Source organism: Protobothrops mucrosquamatus, unplaced genomic scaffold (genome assembly GCF_001527695.2).
Source record: "Protobothrops mucrosquamatus isolate PMUCROS unplaced genomic scaffold, P.Mucros_1.0 scaffold113, whole genome shotgun sequence".
Lineage (NCBI taxonomy): Eukaryota > Metazoa > Chordata > Lepidosauria > Squamata > Viperidae > Protobothrops > Protobothrops mucrosquamatus.
Window position 1 is genome coordinate 1741001 of NW_015386485.1, and position 23721 is coordinate 1764721.

The following is a 23721-nucleotide window of genomic DNA, read 5'->3' on the forward strand; positions in this document are numbered from 1 at the left end:
CCTTCCAAAAACCACTTAAAATCTGACTTCTACCCTATGCACTGGGATTGAGTGAGATTGAGATGTACTTGAAAGAGCCATGGTGGCAGGGTGGTTAGAATACAGTATTGCAGGCTAACTCTGCCCACTGTCAGGAATTCAATCCTGACAGGCTCAGGTTGACTCAGCCTTCCATCCTTCCGAAGTCGGTAAAATAAGGACCCAGATTGTTGGGGACAACATGCTAACTCTGTAAACTGCTTAGGGAGGGCTGTAAAGCACTATGAAGCAATATGTAAGTATAAAGTGCTATTGCTATTACTACTTGTTGTGAGCTGCATGCAAGCTTAGCCATGGCGCCAGCTCTTTGGATTTTAATGTTTGGCTTTAATAATTTTTATTGAAAAAAGATGTTGTTTTACCTCTTGCTTGTAAGCATCTCAGAATTTGATAGAAGATGAATGGTTACATGAGTGTTTGAAACAAACAAATATATTCTTACCACTATGGATTTTTCTAGTCCTTCAAAATAATCTAAAGTGGTAGTATTGCCACACCTGGTCAAAGTGAATTCCATAACAAATAAGTATTAAGCTACAAAATCACTCTCTCTCTATATATATAAAAAGGTTTACAAAAATTATGAAGCAGTGGAAAGAAGACATTTTTATTCTGAGCAGCTTGCTTTAATTTGTACATCTGAAGAAATGGTTTGGGCTTGCTTTTGTTTTTATTATCATGTTATGTCAGTTATTTTTTAAATATTGTTTTTGTATTTTTAAAAAATGTTTTTAGAAGTTTTCTAAGAGAAAATAAAAGAAAAACCAAAAAAAAAGAGAAAAATGATGCAAATACATAAGAAAAACAAAATTAATTAAATTATTTTTAAGAATAATGAAAAGGATTTCAAAGATCTTTCTGAATCTCTGAGTTCAGTGCAAGGTCTTCACTATTTGGTTTTATAAAAATATCCTTTAAAAAGGGAGGGAAGCAAAAATAGTTGTTGGTTTTGGATTTGCTGTTTTTTGTTACTATATTTTGTAGCATGCAAAATCCAATTTAGTATAATGCAAACTACTTTGGATTGGATTTTTAAGAATTAGGAATTTTTAAGAATTAGCAGGCTACATGTTAAAAAACAGACAATATGTTAATAAACAAAACATTAAATTTATATACATATATAAAAATTTTCAAATAATGAATGTTGGTAGTTATTGTATGGGCTTAACTAGGAATAGTGAACTGCTTACATTATTTTATTTTATTTTTAATCAAATAGAAAGTTAAAATGTTCTGTAATTAAGTTTGGAAAATGGGAAAAGGTATGAGCCAGAGAAATGTACATAACAGAAGGATGCTATGAGAAAGAGCTTAAAAATGGTCAGTGAAAAATTGGATATTTTTAATTTTCAAAGTAGTTAATGAGGGAGAGAATGTAGAGGTTATAAAAGAGGATGTCAGAAAATATTGTTTATGAAAATTATGATATATATTCTCTACTTTAACTGATACTTTTAGTCTCCAGGCAGTCCAAGTTAAATCATTACATTATTATTTTGTATTTGGGAAATGAATGATTGTCTAACAAAGAGTTTAAGGAATCTTGAGATTTCAATTTTATCCTCTATTGTATATAGAACCAATTATGTTAAGTCAGTCTTTTCTAACCTGGTACTCTTCAGAGGTACACATCTGAAGATGACCAGAGGTGGTACTGTTAATAGAAGTTAAAGCTCATAAAAGCAAGTTATTTTTGCCTAAATTATTTAGAGTTACTTATAAATACAGGACATATTGGTGGAACATAAGGGGATTCTATGTTACAATTAAAAAAAAACCAAAAACCTATCTTCTTTGTGTTACATCATCCGAAAGAACATCTTATTTAATATTAGCCTAATTTATTCAATATATACTTAGTGGATTTGTGATTTGTATTTTTTTTATTTTCTAAATATCAGAAACCTTATTGCCAGATGTCTCATTGATCTTAATAGTTTCTCAAGATATTATTCTAGATCTTCTTATTTAATATAAAAAAATCTCGTAATATTTCTGAAAGTAATTCTTTACTGTATTGCAAATTGGTGAAATATTCACCATCGCAACTACAGTCCTATACTAAATCCTTACTAGTTAAATATTCATTAGATGTTTCTTTCCTCTAAAAACTGAGCTAAAATGGTATTCAGCAAGTGTTCTTCCTTGAAACGGAAGCATCCTGAACCATTCAAGAAAATGTCCAGCTTTGCAATCATCTTCTTCATAGAAATTATTACCCATATAAGGAACCTCCAGTCCAAGTTTTTAGAGGACTTGGAATGTATCTAATCTGCACTGCTTTTAATTGGCCGTACATTCAAATACATTCTTCCTTGAAAGAATGTTTGAAAGATGAAACCATTTCTTAAAGTGCAGCTAGACTGTAGTCACAAAAAACATGTTTTCTTAAAAAAAATTGTAAAGTGGTAATTAGAGGGAAACAAGTTTTGAGATGTTATAAGTAAGAAGTGCTAAAGTGCATATGAGCCACTCTCCTGTGGTATTATGGAAATATGAATCTAGGTAGCATTAAGTTTTACAACTGCATTTAAGAGGCAGAAATGCTACAGGGAATTCAGATTGCAACTTTATGCATGCTTACCTTTAAAAATTAAATATTGTAGGATTTGCTGTTAGTAAACATACCCAAGATTGCATAGTAAAACCCTTGTATGCAAGTGTCCTGCCCTACTCTAATTTCCATTGTGATAGATAAGTAGTTGGAGAGCAAAGAGAAATTTAACAGAAAGTGGAGAAAGTGTTAGGCAACCAATATTTATCCCACGTCATCTCTGTTACCATCACATTTAGAGGAGGTGGGGGAAAATTGGAATCTTTTTTTATCTGAGCTGATTTTGGAAGCAACAATACTAGCACATTCTGTTTTGTTAACATTTGGAGCTAATTTCTTTTAGTTGAAAGTCTTATAATCTTACATTGTATTATAAGTTTCCTGTGCTCCTCTTGTGAATCTTCCATGGTGTATAGTGTTTGTTTAGTGATACTATTAAGATCCACATTCCTCCAGTCTTCCAGCATTTGGAATGTAATATCTGCACTGTGGATCACAGTTCTTGATGCCTATAATCCAATTCAAACAACTCATTAGCTTAGAGTTTATTACCTTAGATAATATCCCATTATCCCTTCATATGGTTTTGTGATAGGATTCTGCTAAGGTGATTTTTCTCTTTAGGTTCTGGAAAAATCATAGGTAATTTGAATATAACTTTTCCCAGTCCTCTCAAATTACAGATTTCATGTGGAAGTTCTAAATTTAAGGTAATACTATACTTCTGCTTCATTTGGGGAAAAAGGCATTTTCTTCATTCTTCATGCTTCATTGTCTCCCTTAAATTCAGATTATTTGTATCTAGACCTTTACTTTTGAAATGATCACAATCATTTAAATAGTACATTCAGTCACAACTTCAAAATAATTGAAACAATTATTTGAAATCCTCACACATCTAAAGTAAGTAAAGTACCTGAAGCATGTTTTCAATATTGGAACTAGGCCCTATCTCAGAACATGTCAAATACTAATAAAACTGAACAAACCTCTGGTCTTGTGTACCTAGAAAGGAATGTGGAAGTGGAACATCAGAGACTGTTTATAGCTTAAGTCTGAGGGTGGGACCTTCATACATGACAATGGACAGACTATTCAATAGAACAGTCTGTATTTATTCAGATGCTATTTGGGATTTTAAGGACATGGCAGCCGGGCAGCAGAAACAAGACTTCGCCCCATCGCATGCAGATGCTGCTGCAGAGTGCGGGCAGAGGGCGTGGCCTCCATGGCGCTGCACGGCCACCTGGGCAATCTGCTGTGGCGTGCCATGGAGGTGGTAGGTAACCCTGCAGGAGGGCAGGAGCGGCACGATTTTTGGGCACTCAGTGTCTAAAAGGTTTGCCATCACTGGGATAAGTCCTCTTTTACATTTGCTTCCTAGCAGCTATTATTTGAGACCTGCTCTCTGGGGTTCTAGAAACTGCATACAGACATTAGTCATCATTGATAGGCCTATCTTCCCAGAATATAGAAAATAATTTAAGCCAACAACATAGCAAGCAGCTATGGCTTTTCTGCTTCATTTAACTCTGAATGCCTTTTCAAATCAGTGTACAAATCCAGTGTAAATATTTTGATTTTTCAGATGCATGCAAATCATTTATCTGAAAACTAACATATGTGTACTTGCTGAGGAATAAAATAAACATAACCAAAAAAAAAGATAAAATACCTGGCATAGATGGTTTAATGAAGTCTGCCTCCGAAGAATCTGAGAAAATCTTCTGGATACTGACAATGAAGGAGATCATTTATGTCATTAGCTAGAATGGTTATTTGGCACCAAACAATATATAACATATCTTCTTTTAATTCTGCTAACAGCAACCACCTTTAACTGATTTTGTTTTGTAAGAACTACACACACACACACACGCACGTTATGTGAATATACATATTTTAGGCATTTTTTTAAAAAGCATGTTTGGGATAGAAATCATTACCCAATAAAATCAATAACCTTAAATCCCATTGAAAGTTAACTATTGATAATCAAATTGAAGTAGAACAATCCTTAATTCTATGTTCCTGCAGAAAGTTCTGTGTGTGCTGATTTGCTGGTTCCCATGACCAGAAAGTCTCCAATAGGGCTATTCCCAGGAAGTGTCAAAAGTAGTTTTAGATTCATAATATCCAAAGCCTCCTCACTTCTGATACAATTATAGCCTAGATGTACAGACTCCAACTGGATGAAACTGGATTAGTAATTCTGCTTTCCATTCCAACAAAAATTGAAGAAGTAGGTCATTCACCATAGAAAGTCTTCCTCTTGTTGCTAGGACTGTGTAGTTGATACCAAATGAACTAAGATTCTCTGGTTTATGATTAGTGACTGCAGTACACAAATGAAGATTAAATATATGTTATGTAAACATATTGGCAAGGCCATGCACAGAATAAAATCCATGCTATCTATCTATCTATCTATCTATCTCTTTATCTACTGATCAATAGTGTAACCTTTATATCCATATTTCCTTGGGTAACTCCTAATGCTATATAGTATTAATCTTTTTACCATAGGTAAATAAAAAATATGCTGAAATCAATGACATTGATGTATGTACAATGCTAGCATCCAGATTCCAGAGATTTTTCAAATAGCTCCAGTAATATATGACTTCACTAAAGTGAAGAAAATTCACACTGATCTTTCTGGCTGCAACTCTGCTTTATTAAGATCAATTCCAAAACATATAGTAAAACATATTCATTTTGAGGAAATGAACATGCCTTGGATTATTTGAATAAATTATTAAATTACAAAATCATGTTGTTGAATGGGTCATTTTCTGAGTCCCCTCAACAAAGGTGCTTTTAATCATTCATGTTGATCAATGGTTAAGCCGTCTCCTAAATGAATTTTTCCCTCCCCTTTTCAACTTCGCCCACATTCTCTCTCTTCAAAAAAACTTGTGATGTGGAAGTTAGCCGTATAAAAGGAGCAGGATTGATGAAATAAAGCAGACTTTTTCAAGATATAATGTGCAAGGCAGGCATCTACAGAGAAAGAGTGTAGTGCCCTTCCTGTGGAGATGGGATAATTTGATTGTCTTCATTTTTTAAACTTTGACACTTGAGGCAAAGGCCTCGGACTATAGTTTGAAGACGTGCTTGATTGCTTGCATTTGCAGGCCATCCCTTGAGAGACTGTTTAATTTGTTCCACAAAGACAGGAGACTTATCAGTTAATTGTAACTAATATGGCTTCATCACTATGACCAGTCAGTGATATAAACACATATTACTGAAAGAATTGACAAAATTAATTAGAGATGATTAGTGATTGATAAATTAGAGATGCAATGCTTATTGTTCTTTTAAACTGTGTTAGGATAATAAGACACACAGCACCTTTTCAAGCATGTATGCAATTTTGCATACTGATACTTTTAAAAAGTTATCAAAATGTCTCCTAAAAGTCCTAAACATTTTTGGCAATAAAATCATGTGAGATTTGGGGCATTTTTACATTTGGGAAGATTGCCAATGCTTTCTTGGATTATTATATATTATTTTGACATCAAAAGACACTGTGTTGCCTACTCCTTTCATTAAATTAAAGAATGCCTTTATTCTAAGCATTTGTTTTCGATATCTGAATAGCTTTTTTACATAAAATCTAATAGTTATACCAAACTTTCTTCATTTCAGCATCCTGATTTTGGAAGAATAAATTTAATTGTTGTAGATTAAAAAAATAGGAGTGGGCCTAATGCACCCTTAAATCTATTCATATGTACTGCCCTACCTTCCACATGTTATTGAGGTAGGTAAATAAGAACTTAACCACAACATAGAATATATGTGTTCTATAGCTGCCCTTTCAGGTTTTTTTTAATTACTCATAGAACATAGAGTGGACTGATCTGATTAAGAATATTGCCATACCACATATATAGTGAGGGGAACTGAATTCTTTATCTGTCCTGTTTCTTTCATTTTAAAAAAACCATTCGCGTTTTTTTAAAGTTCTACTGGTACCAGCATACTATCTTTTGATTAATATCTTTAACTTTAATGTTACAGCATCACAAACAATTTTCTGCTTGTATTAAGGAAGTATGTAACACGTACATTCAAACTTGATATTTCGTAGGTTTTCAGGCAAGTCATGAAGAGCTACCTTTAGCCATTCATCCAGCTGTTTGGCAAACTTGCGGATCACCTGTGTTAAGCTGAAAAGAAAAGTACCACTTCAGGAACATATGTTAAGAGTCTTTCTTTGCAGAAGAAAAGCAGGAAAATATTAGTTGTGCAACTGCCCAATTTTTAGTCCTATAGTTCAAAACTGGAAAATTTTCCTAACCTGATGTATCTAGCATTAGTTCCACAACTTTGTGAGACCTAATTCCCAGTTACATGCATAGGATTGCACTGAGAATATATATTATGTTACAGCTACCTAATAATAAGGACTCTGAAAAGTACACCAAAGTATACAGAAAAAGTCATCTATAGAGTTCTGAAATGAATAAGTACAAATGCTTGCATTTGATGTTCCTCCCAGATCTTAAAAAAATAAATGAAATATATATATTCCATTCTTCAGAACTATGCCACTTTTCAAAATTAGGATCCATAACTGCTATATAACATTAATTTGCAGAGGTGTTTAATGTTTAAAACTTAGAATAATAAATGTTATTGCTACTACTATTACTGCTCCTACTACTACTACTAAAATAACCACAGTTCTCTACTTTAGTTAGCAGGAATAACTGAAACAGATTGAATTAAATGATTCCATTACTATTTAGGGTATTTCATGTTTAAGAACTGAGGACAAAAGTATACTGTATCTTGCCAGCCGCTCAAATGGTACTAAAACAGGGACAAGACATACTGTATTGCTGAGGGCATTTCAGAATAAGGGGGATCACCATTTATAAAAACTGTTCTCAGGCCACAAAGCCATCTAGAGGTCTCAGGGTTCAGGAAAGTATGTACAAGAAGATTTAGTCCTTAAGATACTCTGGTTGGGAAATATGAAGTAGATGTTGAACTCATCAATAGACTACTAATTTAGGGAAGGCTGGAACAAAAAACAATGTAGGAATGAAGATCTGTAACACTCACAAAAAAGCATTATTCAAGATGGAATCTCAAGGAAGAAAACCTGATAAATAAAAAATGTAATTGACTGCACTTGTATTAAACAGACTGCCAAAATCTAACATTCTTAGAATGTAGGGAAGGGAACAAAAATGAAGCATGCAAGTATAGAATATTTTAATTATATTGCCCACTTATTTGTCCTTCATTCCTAAATGGAGAAAATCCACCAGCGTTGTTGGCTGAGGAATTCTGGGAGTTGAAGTCCACAAGTCATAAAAGAGCCAAGTTTGAAGACCCCTGATCTAGACTGTATAAAGGGCATATGTTGCAAGCGAACTCACACATATACCTTCACACAAATGTCAGTCTAATAAAATATACTCACCTATCCGGTAATGCTTGCAAGACTGTTGGCATCAAAACTCCAGAAATAGCTTTATACAATATTGAATCGCAAACTCCAACTATATTTACTACAGTGGAAGAACCCAGTACAGGAAGCATGTGAGGTGGCATCCCTTGCCAAAAGTGCAGAAGGAAACTTTGAACCTAGAAATGCACCCAAACAGAAGAAATAAATGGAATTTGTAATTTTTAAAAATTATTATTTGTCTATCTTCTAGAGTGGCAGAAATACACTTCTGATTTTCTTTTTGGAAAACACCATCAAATGATATGTTTCACCCATGGCAGTTTGCTGATGAAAAAGGGGAAAAAAGGAGTTGCAAATAAAGGGTGGATTCTGCCTTCTTTCTTTCATGTCCATGTTCCACTGGGTTTGATTCTGCTCATCAGCCTTGCAAGATAGTCCAGATAAGAAGCATGCCTAGATGAACGATTTATACATTGTTGTGAGGTTACATTAACAAAATCTTGCAAGTCAGAAAGTACATTTCTCCCCCCTTGTATTTACAGCCCAAAAAACTAGGGAGGGTAACTTGTGAGATGTTTGCCATTCCCCTTTTCCATCTGCAGGCTCAGCTTCTTATGTTCTCTTGTTCTCCTGCATGCAGCTCCTCCCCCATCTACCAAGGCCATTCCCACATACCATTACACTAACAGGAGCCCTAACAAATTTCCTCTGAAAATACATGACTGTTGACAGCAACTTGGTTCCCATTCATGATAATGAAAGAGATATGAAATCTCATATCAAATATAAAAGCAGTCAAAATCATGAAAGATGCATTATACTGAGGGGTAGGAAGCAGTTAAATCATCCTATATAGACTGTAACTAACTATCATTCATTGCAAATGTCTATGGAGATTCTCAGTCATCCAGGTCCTGGTTGTCCCAAAAGTGCTTTTTCAAGAGAAAATTGGACTTTCTCATTTTCTTTGAAGATGTTTCACTTCTCATCCAAGAAGCTGAAGCAAAATGTCTTCAAAGAAAAACAAGAAAGTCCAGTTGACTCTTGAAAAAGCACCTTTGGGATTCATTGCAAATATATTTAAGATATAAATCTAAAGTAATGTCGCCTTGTGGTGAGATGGGCAGCAAACAAACAAACAAAGCCTTAGATTTGTGCCATTATACAGGTATTGGTTATCTGGACTGACTACATGAAAAAAATATCATATGAATGAGAATTGAAAGAGAAAAAGCAGAGAACTCTAGGATATTTTTAAAGTTGGGGTTTAATAAAGCAAGCTAGCAGGAACTTTAGAAATCAATTTTCTGTACTAGTTTAGTTGATCTTGGTGTTAAAAAAAATGGCATCCATTTTCCATAAGACATATTCACCAAACTAATATTCCAGAACTAATTCTAAGATTTCTTTCAAATATTATTGCATATAAAACTGAGCCATAGATATTCTCAGCTTTATGAGTCATAAGTATATGTGTATAAATTTATATATAACTATAGATGTGTGTATATAATAGATATGAAATACTATATGTATAGGTACTTCATAAATTTCCATCCTCCCTTTAATTCAGGAGCTCAAGGCAATGTACAAAGCATTTCTTCCTATTTTCCCCAACTCTATGAGGGAGCATGAACTGAGAAAGAACAACTGGCCCAAAGTCATTCAGTAAGCTTCGATGACTAAGGGTGTACTAGAATCTGGATAATCCCACTCCACTCTACAGGGAAGAACTTATTTATTCTATTTTCCATATGTATTATCTATGTTATCTTGAGTAATACAGAGGGCTTTTTTACAGTCTTCTATCTCATTAATACTTCTGATCTCAATTGCTCATCTCCTCCATCCTTTTACATAAGCCTTTTTCTTATACTGCTGTTCTTCTCAATTTATTTTTCAGTATATTGCCTGATTGCACCATTTCTTCAGCTTCCTTGTATTGAGGGATCCTGTTCATTAGCTTCCTTTATTCTCAGAATCTTTTCACCCAACAGAACTAACACATGCTATTATCTCCAACAGTTCCGATTCTCAGTGGAAAACACTTTGAACCTTGGAGCAATGTAGTCAGTCAATATAAACGTTTTCACTATCATCAATAAATATAACTGAATATAAACTATCCCATGAAAAACGTTTTACTTCGTTACAAACCTCATCAAAGTTGGCCCTTATTACAGTATCAAGTATCCTTTGACAATGTGTTCTGTACATCATTATAAAAGTAGAAACCTAGAAGAATAAAAAAGAAAAATTCTTATTAAGCATATATTTAAAATATTTCTAGTATAATCTATCATGACCTCCAACTCCTAACAAATTCTTAGCAATGGAGATAGAGATGAAGAAGGTTAAAACCTCAAGGCAGCAAAAACACTAGTACCAATCTCAGGTCTCATAAGGTGTAACTATAAACCTTAATCCAGGTTAGAGCCTACGTAATACCTATGTATCATGGTTTCCAGAGCAAGCTGCTAAAAGTGTGTCATCTTTGCCTCAGAGCATTATGTTCCAGAAAGCCCGTTTAGCACCAAATGTAGGATATTCCAGCAGAAGCATTCTGGACTAGAAAGTTACTCCTTCAAAATTCTGAATTCCCCATTGTGAGAGAAAAGTCCTATCCCTGAGAAATTGTCAAGCTGTCCATCCAATTTCTCTGCTTAAATTTGTTTCGCAGTTAAAAGCATTCAAGGGAGGAGGAAAGATTGGGAGCACAGTACTTGGGGGTGGGCTTGAGCCATTTGCCCAAATTAAATTATTTTGCTACCACCACCACCACCACATATTAACTGCATCTGATTCCTTCCTGAGAGTAGCTAGTTGCAGTTTTGGATTGTAATTAAGTTAGGGATATGATGCCAGGAAAAAAATTGGTCCTCTGCCTTTTTGCACTAATCTACTTTCCCTAAGTTGGTGGGGGTTTTTACTAAAAAAATATTGGAAAATTCAATCATGGATCTTTGACGTATTGTCTACTTTGAACCAATACAGAAGGTACAGTCTCTTTCATCTATAGATTACTGGATAAATACCATAAATCAGGGAGAAATTATTTGTTTCAAGTACAGCAAGCAATCAAGTCCTTCATAAATCAAGTCACAGTCTTCTTAAACTCAATCTTTTGAAGAGGCACTTTTTCATACTTAAGTTAGCCTTTCCTCAACAGAGAAAAAGCAGAGACCAAAGCAAGCCAATGAATATTTTACTAGCGTCACCTTCTCTTCTGGCAAGCTGGCTGGCAGATTTAGATCTTTGACATTTGGAAATTCTGGCAGCAACGTCCCAAGTTTGGATCGTGGTGAATATGCCACTGTCTGTTTGATTACTTCTTTTTTTCCTGTTTCATTGACCCAGGCTGCTCCTTTCTTAGAATACATCACGTCATAATACTGGGAGCTTTCTTTCACTGCAATGCCATAGTAATGGTACCTGAAATGTTGAATACACATTTTTTTTAAAGAGAGAGAACTTGTTCACTCAAGTATGGTTAAAAAGGAAAATTGCTAACAAAACAGACTTCATGCCAATTTGCAAGTTAATGCATGAGTGCAAATTCACCATCAGAACATAAGGCTGATGATTCAAGTGCTTAACAAGCTGCATTTTCCATCCACAGGAGCACCCAAGAAAGATACAAATTGGCAGAACCTGGTGCTTTTGCCTCAGCTCTAGCCAGATATATTTGGTAGAAGAAAACTAGGGATAATCCTATACCTTCTTTTCTTCTGTGGGTAAAAAATAGTATATAATTTGTTATATGGCAATTAATATTTTTTCTTAAGCTCTCTATACATGCCCCTTTTAAGGACAGCCACAGAGTTACTGTGCACTGGTAGCTTCCTTTAGAACAGGGGTAGTCAACCTTGGCTCTTTTATGACTTGTGGACTTCAACTCCCAGAATTCCTGAGCCAGGAGCTAAGCTGGCTCAGGAATTCTGGGAATTGAAGTCCATGAGTCATAAAAGAGCCAAGGTTGACTACCCCTGCTTTAGAAGTTTGCAACTTCCTTTAGAAGTTTGCTGGCAGAACTTTTAGCTGTTTCTATTGCTAAGTATAATGGTGTTGGGAGGACTGGATAAATTACAACCTAATTTGTAGCCTCCCAGACATATTTTTGGTGTGCAATACTTGTTGGTACGTTAACAGACTTTTAATAATACCATTTCTTAAACAAAGTAATCCATAAAATAAGTGTATTTAAGCCTCAAGTAATTTTTTCAGTATGTTTTGCATAACCTCCCCAAATCTGTCAAAGGACTGAAAAGTTAGTTTCAATCCCACTGTGATGTCACCTTGTTTCTGTCACACCCCTGTTTCCTTCTTCTTTTTCTTCTACAGAGTAGCCTCCGATATAAACACATATGTGCCTGAGGACTGGTGATTCAATCGCTTACGAGAAACATTGGGAAAAGTTAAGAGAAGCTGTGGTATTGGTCCCTCAGCATGGGCAGGTACATGACTGCTAAACATAAAGCACTGGCTGGCCTGGTACATGACATCAGCATCCACAAGAGATGTTGCTATCTATTTAGCTAAAAATGCTGAAATAGTAGTTGTCCAGTGCACCCATATCTGACTAAATGGCACTGAGCTCTCACATTCATTGTGCCTACACCCCTTAACTCAAGCACTGAACTCGACATAAAAGGTATTACCTTCCTTAGAAAGCTGTGATTGGCTGCTGTTCTATTGCACAGTACATCTATAATAGAAAGTGTAGATTTCCATACTCTATGAAACCGCTCTGATGCACTAAAATGGTCTGGTGATAAAAGGTTAGGAACATGGGGCCTTTATATGTCATGTCACGAGTATACATTACAGAAAAGATAAATTGACATGATGACAATATACTTCTACACCAAGTCCAAGAGCACCATTGTTGGAGAATAAAAAATACTGCATCACACAAATGAAACTGGCAGACACAGCTAAGGCAAACAACCAACACATATCCCCACCTGGCTAAGGGAGGAAGCAAATCTTACCTATCAAATTTTTCATAAGCATTTATAATAACAGCAACCTGTTATAATTTATAATATAATTCATCAACATATTTGTATATTTGCATTTGGTCTTATTTTTTTAAAACTGGGAATCACAGATTATCCAGTCTGTTATTCCTCCAGTCTGAAATATAACCATCCTCTCTCCTGCAGGCTATAACTATCAAAGTTCCAGGAGAGATAAAGAGCAGGTAAGAGAAGATGGGACATAGGACCAAACAGAGAATATAATTCCAGCTTATAGTATACACACCCATGTACCGATTGATAACATGGCCACTGCTCTTTGTATATGGAATGGCCACTGCCACTTTTCTTAAGCTCTAGAAAAGCCACTGGTAAAGCAATGGCATACAAATCAGAGTCCAAAGTGATCTGGATTCAACAGAAGACAGTGCTTCTGTACCTTGAATAGCTCTGAGGAAAAGAAGATGTTGGCACTTGCTGAAGCAACCTCTTCTATGCAACTATTAGAGGCATGGGAACCCAGTCCTCCATTACAACTAACCATGTTATATCAGAGTCTAGGAAGCCTGTAGATTCTATCAAACAGAAGAGGTAGAACATAAGAAGCAACACCATTTACTGAACCAGCTTTGCTTATCGATGGGATTTCCTCTCACCACACATAAGCATTTGCCATAGACACATTGCATAAAATCTTCCACAATCACATTTCTATAACACATTTAGCCTTTCTGTGATTATGAAACACACATTATTGCTTACTTTGATTGGCCTCTGGTTCCTAATCTTCGTGTCGTTAACTGTGGAAACTGTTGTCTTATTATCTGTAAATTATAATTAAATAATAATAATTTTATGTTAAGAAACATAAGATCCTATTCCAGTCACGTATATTTAGCAATGGCTTATTTGAGGAGAAAGTAAGAAAAGAATTAAAATTGACTGGAAACAAAATAAGCTGTTTTAGAATCACTTATTTTATATCACTGGAACATATTAAGGAGCACAAATATATATTTTTGTCATTTTCAAGAACCTACAGTTATAATTCAAAAATTGTTCCAAATGCATATATTAAAGAAAAATATACATAAAATACATTATATGAGATAATATTGATTGCAAAAATATGCACACATGGAAAAGAATTGATCAAATTGCACTATTATATGCTTGTTCTTTTGTCTATAGCTATGCTATATATTTTGAATTTTCCCTACATTCAATAAATAACCATCTATAAATAAAATAGCTGGAGGAGAAGATTATTGGCAGAATGTACTGTTAATGTATAGAAACCATTAACTTAATTGCTTCTAAATTAAGTTCTTCCACATTCTTAATACTATATACTTAAATAAAACTACATACAGAAACATCAAAGGAAATACTAAGAAAAAAGAAGAGATGAGGGATCTTGGCATCTAATGCTCTAGCATTGACTAGCATTGATGATGTTACCTAGTTGGGGAATGAAATGTCTGCAGGAAAACAACCAAGCTCAGAGAGCACCAAGGACCCCTCATTTCAATCCTGAGCTACAAATATTCTCCTTTATTGGTAAAAAAGAGAGTTATTTTAATAAGAAGGGCCAAGTCTGAAATAAGAGTGTTCTCTGTTTCAAACTGGAAAAACTGAATTTATAACTACAAATATGCCTGCTTCATTTTTAATGTTCACTGCAGAACTCCTCAGCTGGAATCACACTAAGATTTAGCTGATTAAATTAATCTTATGGATCTTTTCCATACACATCCCTTCTTTTGCTTCCTGTTATACATGGAATCATCCACACAGTCTAAGGGAATGTCAAAAAGGCCTGTAAAAGGAACTGAGTCAAAGTATCATGCAAATACCTGACATGCCATAATTATTTATCTTCCTTTTTTTACCACATTTGCTTATTTATTTATTAAGTAATGGGGAACCAAAATGTCTTATTTCATAAGCCTTAGAACAGGGGAAAATGCTGTACAGATTTATATTCTGAAGTAAGGGGTGGGGTGGGGGGAAATCAGCAAACAGAAAAACACTTTTGTGGAGCTGTGAAAGTTCAGCCTAGCTATTTGATAAATGAGCAGACAGGCAGGCAGCCTCTTTCTCTGACTCTCTCTTTTTGTACTAATTCAATGAAGCCTACCTAAAGAACACCACATGCTGTTCCAGCTACTGATCTAACATTCCGCAACATCTCAGGCTTCCAAATTCTCTTTAATTACACATTAATCCCACCCCTCTCTCTTTCAGTTTGGGCAGACAGAGATGGGGGCACCCAGGCACTATGGAGGGAGGAAGGCATTTTTCTGAATTTTCAGAGGGGAGCAGGGTGCCTGTTGTCATTTAGAAAGTATGACAAGTACTCCTCAAATGGGATTTTTCTTCAACTACCCCAAAGACAAATAAAACATTCCTATTGGTTTACTATTATTTTTCTCTTGAAACTTGCAAAGCAATATAGTTCTGTTTACCCTTTAAGCAGTGCTTTTTTTGTAAAAAAAAAAAAAAAAAAAAAAAGGTGCCGGAACTCACACACGTCATACAACCCGCCTTGCCTACCCTACAAGGTTCCATCCAAAAGAGGTGCCAGAACTCCGTTCTGGGCGTTCTATGACAAAAAAAGGCCTGCCTTTAAGAAATAAAGGTCTGGAGCCCCTGTCAATGGGATGTTAAAAATCAAAACTTATCTGTGCATCACACTGGGGACTGAGGATAAAGCCCGAATCCCCTTTTAGGGTTATACTAGCTGTGATCCAAAGCATTGTCTCCTTGCAATGGATGGGAAACTTATATTGCAACGTGTGTGTGTGTGTGTTATTTTTAGACAGGAAAGGAGGGATCAATCTTCTAAGAACTATCAGTCTTTTGATAGAAAAAGGGACACTCCTAACCCCCAAACAAGACTTCTTTAGGAACAGTTTTCTTGATTCCACCAAATGATATGGTGAGATAGGCAATGGGGCTTTTAGTGGTAGCCCAGATAAATCAGGCATGGGTCAGGGCTTGTGATCAGTAGGTTTAGACATAAAGGACTGGAGAAGGCAAGTAGCACTTTGGTGGGTTGCATGCAACCCTTTCACCACCGGCTACACCCATTATACTTTTCACCACCCTTTATGTAGTCTGGTGTCATATTGCCTGCAACGATCTCTGAAGATATTTCTTAGTCTGACATTAATATCAGAATCAACTGTCAGTCAAAGCTATCTGGGTTACTTTAAAAAAATTAATCTTACCAAAGGAATTTGTGAAACTCAACCAGCAAAAACTTTCCTCTCCCTGGAACCTCTAAAGAAATCTTCAACTGTACAATGTTCTATCAACAGTTTATTTTTTTCTTTGAATAACGATAATATGTAAGGGGAACGTATAGGTCCCTGGAATGAGGTTCCCCCAAGATCTGAGTTGTTCCCATTCTGCTGTTTTTCAGAAGAGCAGGGAAGAACTGGCTTTTCACCCCAGCCTTGGTAAGAGAGAGTTAGACACCTTGCTTCATTTCATGTATCCTACCATTCTTTCCTGTGTTTTTATTTTTTATTGATTCTGTTGTAATTTCTTTGTTTGATTGTTTTGAGCTTCCCAGAATTTTTGGAAGTTAGGGGGCATACAGTTTAATAAATTATTATTATATCCCATAGTCGTTATCTTGTAAATCCCTGAAATTAGTTGCTGGAAAGTTTTGTTATACTCACCTTTCCAAAACTAGCAGCATTAACAGGCTGGGTATCATTTTTCTCACAGAAATCCAAATAGTGCATGTAGAGAGCGCTTCGAGGGATGCAGACACCTTCGGCAATCTCGTAATTCTCTTCCAGCCTTAAAAATAAGGACAAAGCAAAGAAAACAAATATACTTTTTTTACAATGCTTTCATAGATGAAAATAAACCCCAGAATACTACAACACTATATTTTAGCTTTGACTCTTAAAAGTACTTTCTCTCACTGAAAAGAGCAAACATATGTTTACATGAGTCTATTCAGAAATGAACAGCAAGTAGTAGATTAGCATCTAATGAACAATTTGCACATGTTTAAACAGATTCATAAAAAGACATATTCTTAGCTGTTTCTTATAATCTGCACATTCAATCATAATGTAATTTTTAAATTTTTTGTAAGGTATGAATCTATTTACCCTATTTTCACATTATCATTTATGGTGTTGCTCAGAGTATGAATCCAATCAATGAGTAAAAAGAAATACAATTTGAGATGCATTATCTATTATTTATTTTTGCAGTTATATGTAACTCAATTCCAAAAGGATTCTGTAATATCATTTATGTTACTAAAGTATAAAGAATTGAAAGAAAAGAAGTCACAAATCTCCTCCAAACCAATTTGCTCCATTTCCTAGCACAACAATCCTAGCATCAAAAGCTGTGTACTGCACATAGGGGACCTGCCATATCATCAAAGGCTTTCCAAGATAGTCATGTATCAGTGCTTGTTCCAATGTGCTCCTTATGCACCCTTTCTGTAAAGTTTACCACATAATAATTCTACTAGCATTTCAAGGTGCAGCTAGAGGATGACAGCCTATTACAGCCAAAGTTACACACATAGTTATCACTTTGGAATTCGTTTCCAGTCTTCTCTTTCAAAGTTTAAAGGAAAAACAAAATATGCTCTTCATTTGTAATATAATTCATCTAAACCACCCTGCTACCTAAGCAGATAACAAAGGTAAGCCTTGATAGTGTATCTCCTGCCTCAATCCAGAGTTTAAAACTACCTTTGACCTGAGGACCAAACACCTAAGGATGGAACTATCTTAAGGTCCGTTTACATATGGAGTCATAGTTACATTCCCATGCTATTTACATCAGCTCACTTACTTATGTCTTTAGCCTAACCTTCTGTTATCCTTTCTCCTCCCTCCCCATTCTCACTGTATTCCATCCATAGCATCCATCCTTCATTCTGTAGTAATTCCAGCCAAGACAGAATCATAGAATTAGAAAACTAATTTAGTCCACTGAGTCCAGTCTCCTGTTCAGTGCAGGAATCCAGATTAAAACATTGCCAGCAGATGGCTGTACAGCCTCTGCTTGAATACATTTAGCAAAGGAGAGCCCAACAACATCCTTGGTAAAACAGTTCTAGGCAGTCTTGATTCTTACCTGGGTTGCTACAATATGGATTGTTACCAATTGAGCATAAGCTAAAAGTAGCAACTCTGATTATGTCATGCAATACTCAGAGCTCTTCTTGCAATTCTTTGGCTGCTTGCATCTACTTTTGGAAGTAAATGGAGCCTCTGAAGCATTACTAGAAGGATGGGCACTTCAGAAGCATCTGTGCTTCTACAGTTAAACGCTCCCCTAAATCTTCTTTCTGCTGTTAACACTGTTAGGAATAACATTGGTAATGTCCAATAACATTAGAAGGATTAATTATGGAAGACGCATACTTGGGTCAGTGAAGACCAAACTATTTAGTGGAGACATGATCGAGGAAGAATATTAGGTATCTAATAGGTTGAATTAAGCTTTGTATCTCTGCTGTACTGTTATGTATAATACCTTATTAAACTGTGGCATAAAAATAAGCTTCAATTAACACTAGTTCAGAGAAATATGGATTTGAAAATAACTTAAAGTAACCTGTGAGCCAATTAGCGGAGACCTTCCTTAGAAAAACTGATTTATATGTCTTGCTGTATTGTTTGGAGATTCTCCTCCCCAATACTTCATTAGCCTTAACATGATTTTTTTTTCTACAAAAATTTCATTAAGACATAAGAGTGGTTGAATAGAATTGGTTTCTAAAGGCAGCATCTATTCTTGTTTTCTGTCTACTACAATATCATTGCTGCATTTGCCCTCAAATACACAGACCCTGAACAAAACCTCTTTTCAAGGGACACAGACTGTTTGTATGCCATAGGTGCTAATTGGCACATCAATTTCTCTGACTAAGACAGGATAGGAAGAAAGACTCTCAATTATTTCTCTTCATAATATCTAATGATTTTCCTCTTTTCTCTCCATTCTTTCTTGGTGAATCATTAGTCTGTGCTAAACAATCTTTTGCTATGTCTGAACTTTTCTTTAATGACCAAAAACCATTTTGATCATTGTATAGTTTTACATATTTTTGTCATTTCAGGAGTTCATATTTTGAACTCTGGGCTAGCCTATATTGTCATAATGAACTTGGATTATTTATTTTATCAGCAATGTCCTTAAAACACTATCTTTAAAATTATGTGCAACATTTCAGTATATTTTATTTGCTAAACAAATTCATTGGCATTCTATTATATACTCTTAAAAATCCAAGCAAATCAAGGTTATAAAATTGGCGTGTCATTAGAATGAAGGCTGGATTCCTGCATCAAAGTCACTCATAATTTGCTTTGCTTGGAATTTACTTAGTAGGTTGTGTGGTTACAATCATTATGGTCAGTGGTGGGATTCAAATATGTGAACAACCGGTTCTCTGTGTGGATGCTGCTTCCGGAAGTCCATTCTGGGCCTGGACAACAAAAAATTAGCTACAGGTTCTGCCGAAATGGTGCAAACTGGATGAATCCCACCACTGATTATGGTTCATAATCTTTGATTTATGGCTTAGCATATTGAAAAAGATCACTCAATTATAGCTTATTAAATAATTTGTAGTTAAATGAACTGTGTTAAGTAATCAGGTATAATTCTCCATAACCACCTGTTATTTTAATTTTCATTACTATTATGATAAAATACCCATCTATCATTCAGAGGGCACAAATACAGAGAGCGGTAGAATTTAATGAATGCTCTGACAACCTGAACTGGATTAAAAAGGAACGTATCTGACTAAAGAATGCTTTCAGCAACTGTACATTTCATTCTAGTTCAGCATTATCACAGTTCCATAAAGAGCTGTAATATCTAAAAGAAGTACTATATAGTCTTGGAAGTGTTAATTAGTTCACCATAATCTATCTAACAAAATGAAATTCAATGGTGAAAAAGTAAAGTTCTACATTTAGGCAAGAAAACCCAAATGCACAAGTGTAGTATAGGTGGTACCTGGCTCAACAGTAGTAACTATGAGAGGGATCATGGAGTGTTAGTGGACAATTACTTAAATATGAGTCAGCAGTGTGCTGCAGCTGCCAAAAAAGCCAACACAGTTCTAGGCTGCATTAAGAGAGGGATAGACCAGTGGTGGCGAACCTATGGCACGGGTGCCAGAGGTGGCACTCAGAGCCCTCTCTGTGGGCACGCGCACTGTCACCCCAGCCCTAGGCCTTCAGCTGGGTTTTATAAAACCTTTTCGCTTTAGGCCTCTGCCGCCGTGTACAAAAAAAAAGTTTCAATCAATCAATTTGAACTTCTCACGGGGAAAAAAAAGATCTTGCAAAGTTGGAATTGATTGATTGAACTTTTTAGTCCCACGCAGTCTGCCGTTACCACCGCAGCATGCCCACCCAATGGGCCACACCCAGCCAATGGGCCACACCCACCTGGCACTCGACGATGCATAAGTGGGTTTTGGGTTGCAGTTTGGGCACTCAGTCTCTAAAAGGTTCGCCATCACTGGGATAGACTATAAATGCTTTGGTAAAACCATACATGGAATACTGCATCTAGTTTTGGTCACCATGATATATAAAAAAATGTTGAGACTCTAGAAAGAGTGCAGAGAAGAACAACAAAGATTATTAGGGGACTGGAGGCTAAAACATGTAAAGAATGGTTGCTGGAATTAGGTATGTCTAATTTAATGGAAAAAAAGGACTAAGAGTGACATGATAGCAGTGTTCTAATATCTTAGGGGTTGCTACAAAGAAGAGGGAGTCAACCTATTCTCCAAAGCACCTAAGGACAGGATAAGAAGCAATGCATGTAAAGACTGGAGATTGAAAGTTTCGTATCTTGCTGAAATGGCAAAGATTCCGGCTTATTTGAAGAATCATTCAAATGAACAATTTTTATCAATATGGAGAAGATGGATTGTTTATATTCAAAAGAAGCATAGAGTGGTAGACTATAACTTAGGTTTTTAGATTTTTTTAATTTTTGTTTATTCTTTCTATCTTTTTTGTAGATTAAGATATTTTGTGGAGTTAGGGATATTAGTATTTGTGTACTCATATATGAATATTATCCTGGGATTAGGTTTGGGAAGTCCGGGGGGGTGGGGGGTTTTTACTTGTTATTGTGTTTATTATGCTTGTGATTGTTTTTTTTATGATGGAAAATAATAAAAAAAAATTGGGAAAAAAAAAAAAAAGAAGCAATGCATGTAAACTAATCAAGGACAGAAACAACCTAGAACAGTGGTGGCGAACCTATGGCACGGGTGCCAGAGGCGGCACTCAGAGCCCTCTCTGTGGGCACGTGTGCCATTGCCCCAGTCCTAGGCCTTCAGCTGGGTTTTATAAAACCTTTTCGCTTTAGGCCTCCGCTGCTGTGTGCAAAAAAAAAAAAAGGTTCAATCAGTCAATTTCAACTTCTCATGGGAAAAAAAAAGATCTTGCAAAGTTGGAATTGATTGATTGAACTTTTTAGTCCCACCCAGTCCGCCGTTACCACTGCAGCCACGCCCACCCAACGGGCCATGCCCACCCAATGGGCCACACCCACCCAATGGGCCACACCCACCCGGCACTCGACGATGCATAAGTGGGTTTTGGGTTGCAGTTTGGGCACTCAGTCTCTAAAAGGTTTGCCATCACTGACCTAGAACTAAGGAGAAATTTCCTGACAGTTAGAACAATTAATCAGTGGAGCAACCTGCCTCCAGAAGTTGTGAATGCTCCAACAGTGGAAGTTTTTAAGACAAGATTGGACAACTATTTGTCTGAAATGGTATAGGGTTTCCTGCCTGAGCAGGGGATTGGACTAGGTCTCTTCCAACTTTGTTATTCTGTTAAAGTACTTCCAAAATTCATGGGTAGCCTCAGGCTCTGGTGATCTTCAATCTGGTTTTGGGTGGTGTTACATTTTCCTATTCAAGGTTAGTGCACAACTAGAGGGTCATCTTGGATACACAGCTTCTATTGGAAGAGCAGGTACTAGCTATGGCCAAGAGGAACTTGCTTAAGTACATTTAGTGTGCCAGGTGCACTCTTTCTTGGACCAGGGCCCCATCAGACAGTCAGACAGTCACTCATAGCCTCATAAACGTATTACAACAATGTGCTGCACATGGTGCTACTCTTGAAAACTATTCAGAAACTACAACTGTTCCAGAATGCAGTGATATGGACAATGTTAGGTATGCTTTGTTGATGAACCCCCCCCCCCATTGTTCCACAGCTGCACCAATACATTTCCAGGTACAATTTAAAGTGCTATTTATCATCTATAAAGGCGAAAGGCCAAGATTATTTGAAGGACTGCTTGTTTTCAGTTGTTTCTGTCCATCTGGTGCAATCAGGCAGAATAGGTGTGCTCCAGCTCCCATTACTTCATGTCATCTTATGGGGCCTAGGAAGAATGACTGCTGTAGCCCTTGCCCTGCAGAATAATATCCTCCCAGAGATCTGGTTGTCTCCCACCCTGATGATGTTCATGAAATTATTAATGAACTTTTTTTAAGTTTCTGGGGCCATCATGAATCTCTTTGTGGGTGTTTTATGCTTTTAAAAAAAAACCTTAATTATAAGCTGCCCAGTGTTGTTGGGAGCAGACAGCCTATAAAATATATGTATGTATGCATGTATGTCCTTATAGTGTACCAGATGCCTATGACAATATTTACTATGACAATAAACCTACAAGATTCTCAACATTAATCCCTACATAACTGGATTCAAGCCAACACAGATCAACTTAAGAAATTCCAGGTTCTGTGTCAGATACAGAGCACTAAATGTGCCTGACTCACTTGCTATGGAATAATCAATGAATCCATGGACAAAAGGCAGATGATTTCAGAGAACATAATGCATCAAGTTCATGGTAGCCAATTCAAAACTCATAAATAACTAATTAATTTGTGAAGTAAAAAAAACAGATGCACAGAAATGTACTTTCCCATGCTCACAGCCATTTCCTCGCTTCTTTCTCCTTTGTTTTCTCTAAACTCTCCTCTCTATTTGCTATCTTCTCCCCACCAACACATACTCATCCCCTGCAGCTTCCATTCTCATTCAGCTGGTTAGGTTGGGCTCCATCATCTCTGCTCAGCCTTGATTGCACGGGCCAAACAACCTGAAATGAGATGCAGAGGATGTAGCTCACTCAGGTTGTTGCCACCACAATTCATTGGTCTTCCAAAGTCTTGGCCAGAGATGAAGCTAGAACTAACATCAGCTAGGTTAATATACCATGCTATGCTGTAGTTTGCTAAAAAAAAAAAAAATCTTTTGCCAGATAAGCCACAATAGGCTGAATTCACACATCACACTAAGCTCAGACAAGCAATCTATAATATATGAATAAGCATGATATATGGACCAAATCAAATTATGTTAGCTAGCCCAAACATAGTTTAGACTGACTGGCACACTGCCATAGCTACTTTGCCTCCTCTTTATCCCTTTTCAAATGCTGTTCATGCCACTCCAGACTCCCCCTGACCAAACTAATTGTAATTGTCACATTGCTTAAAAGAGGAAGAGGTAAAGTGCTGCTGGCTTATTAGGAAGCAGAATGATGTGCCTCTACTTCACAATCATTGAAATTTTAGGTCCTACAGGCTGAAGTTATGATCAAACATGTATAGTTTATCTGCATACGGCAGCTTAGAATCAAATGCAGATAAACAAAGGGGG

At 36.2% G+C, this 23721-nt stretch overlaps 1 protein-coding gene across 1 annotated transcript in view; it reads right to left on the reverse strand.

The window, feature by feature from the left end:
- Positions 1–16779, reverse strand: part of RFX4 (regulatory factor X4) — a 35551-nt gene extending 18772 nt beyond the window's left edge. The window contains exons 1-8 of the mRNA XM_015812846.1: positions 16699–16779; positions 13772–13833; positions 11249–11462; positions 10188–10265; positions 8043–8206; positions 6677–6777; positions 4272–4330; positions 2961–3105 (exon numbers count right to left, since the gene is read on the reverse strand). Coding sequence (XP_015668332.1) covers positions 2961–3105; positions 4272–4330; positions 6677–6777; positions 8043–8206; positions 10188–10265; positions 11249–11462; positions 13772–13833; positions 16699–16764 — 889 coding nt within the window. The 5' untranslated portion in view covers positions 16765–16779. The remainder of the gene's footprint in view (positions 1–2960; positions 3106–4271; positions 4331–6676; positions 6778–8042; positions 8207–10187; positions 10266–11248; positions 11463–13771; positions 13834–16698) is intronic.
- Positions 16780–23721: the final 6942 nt, after the last annotated feature.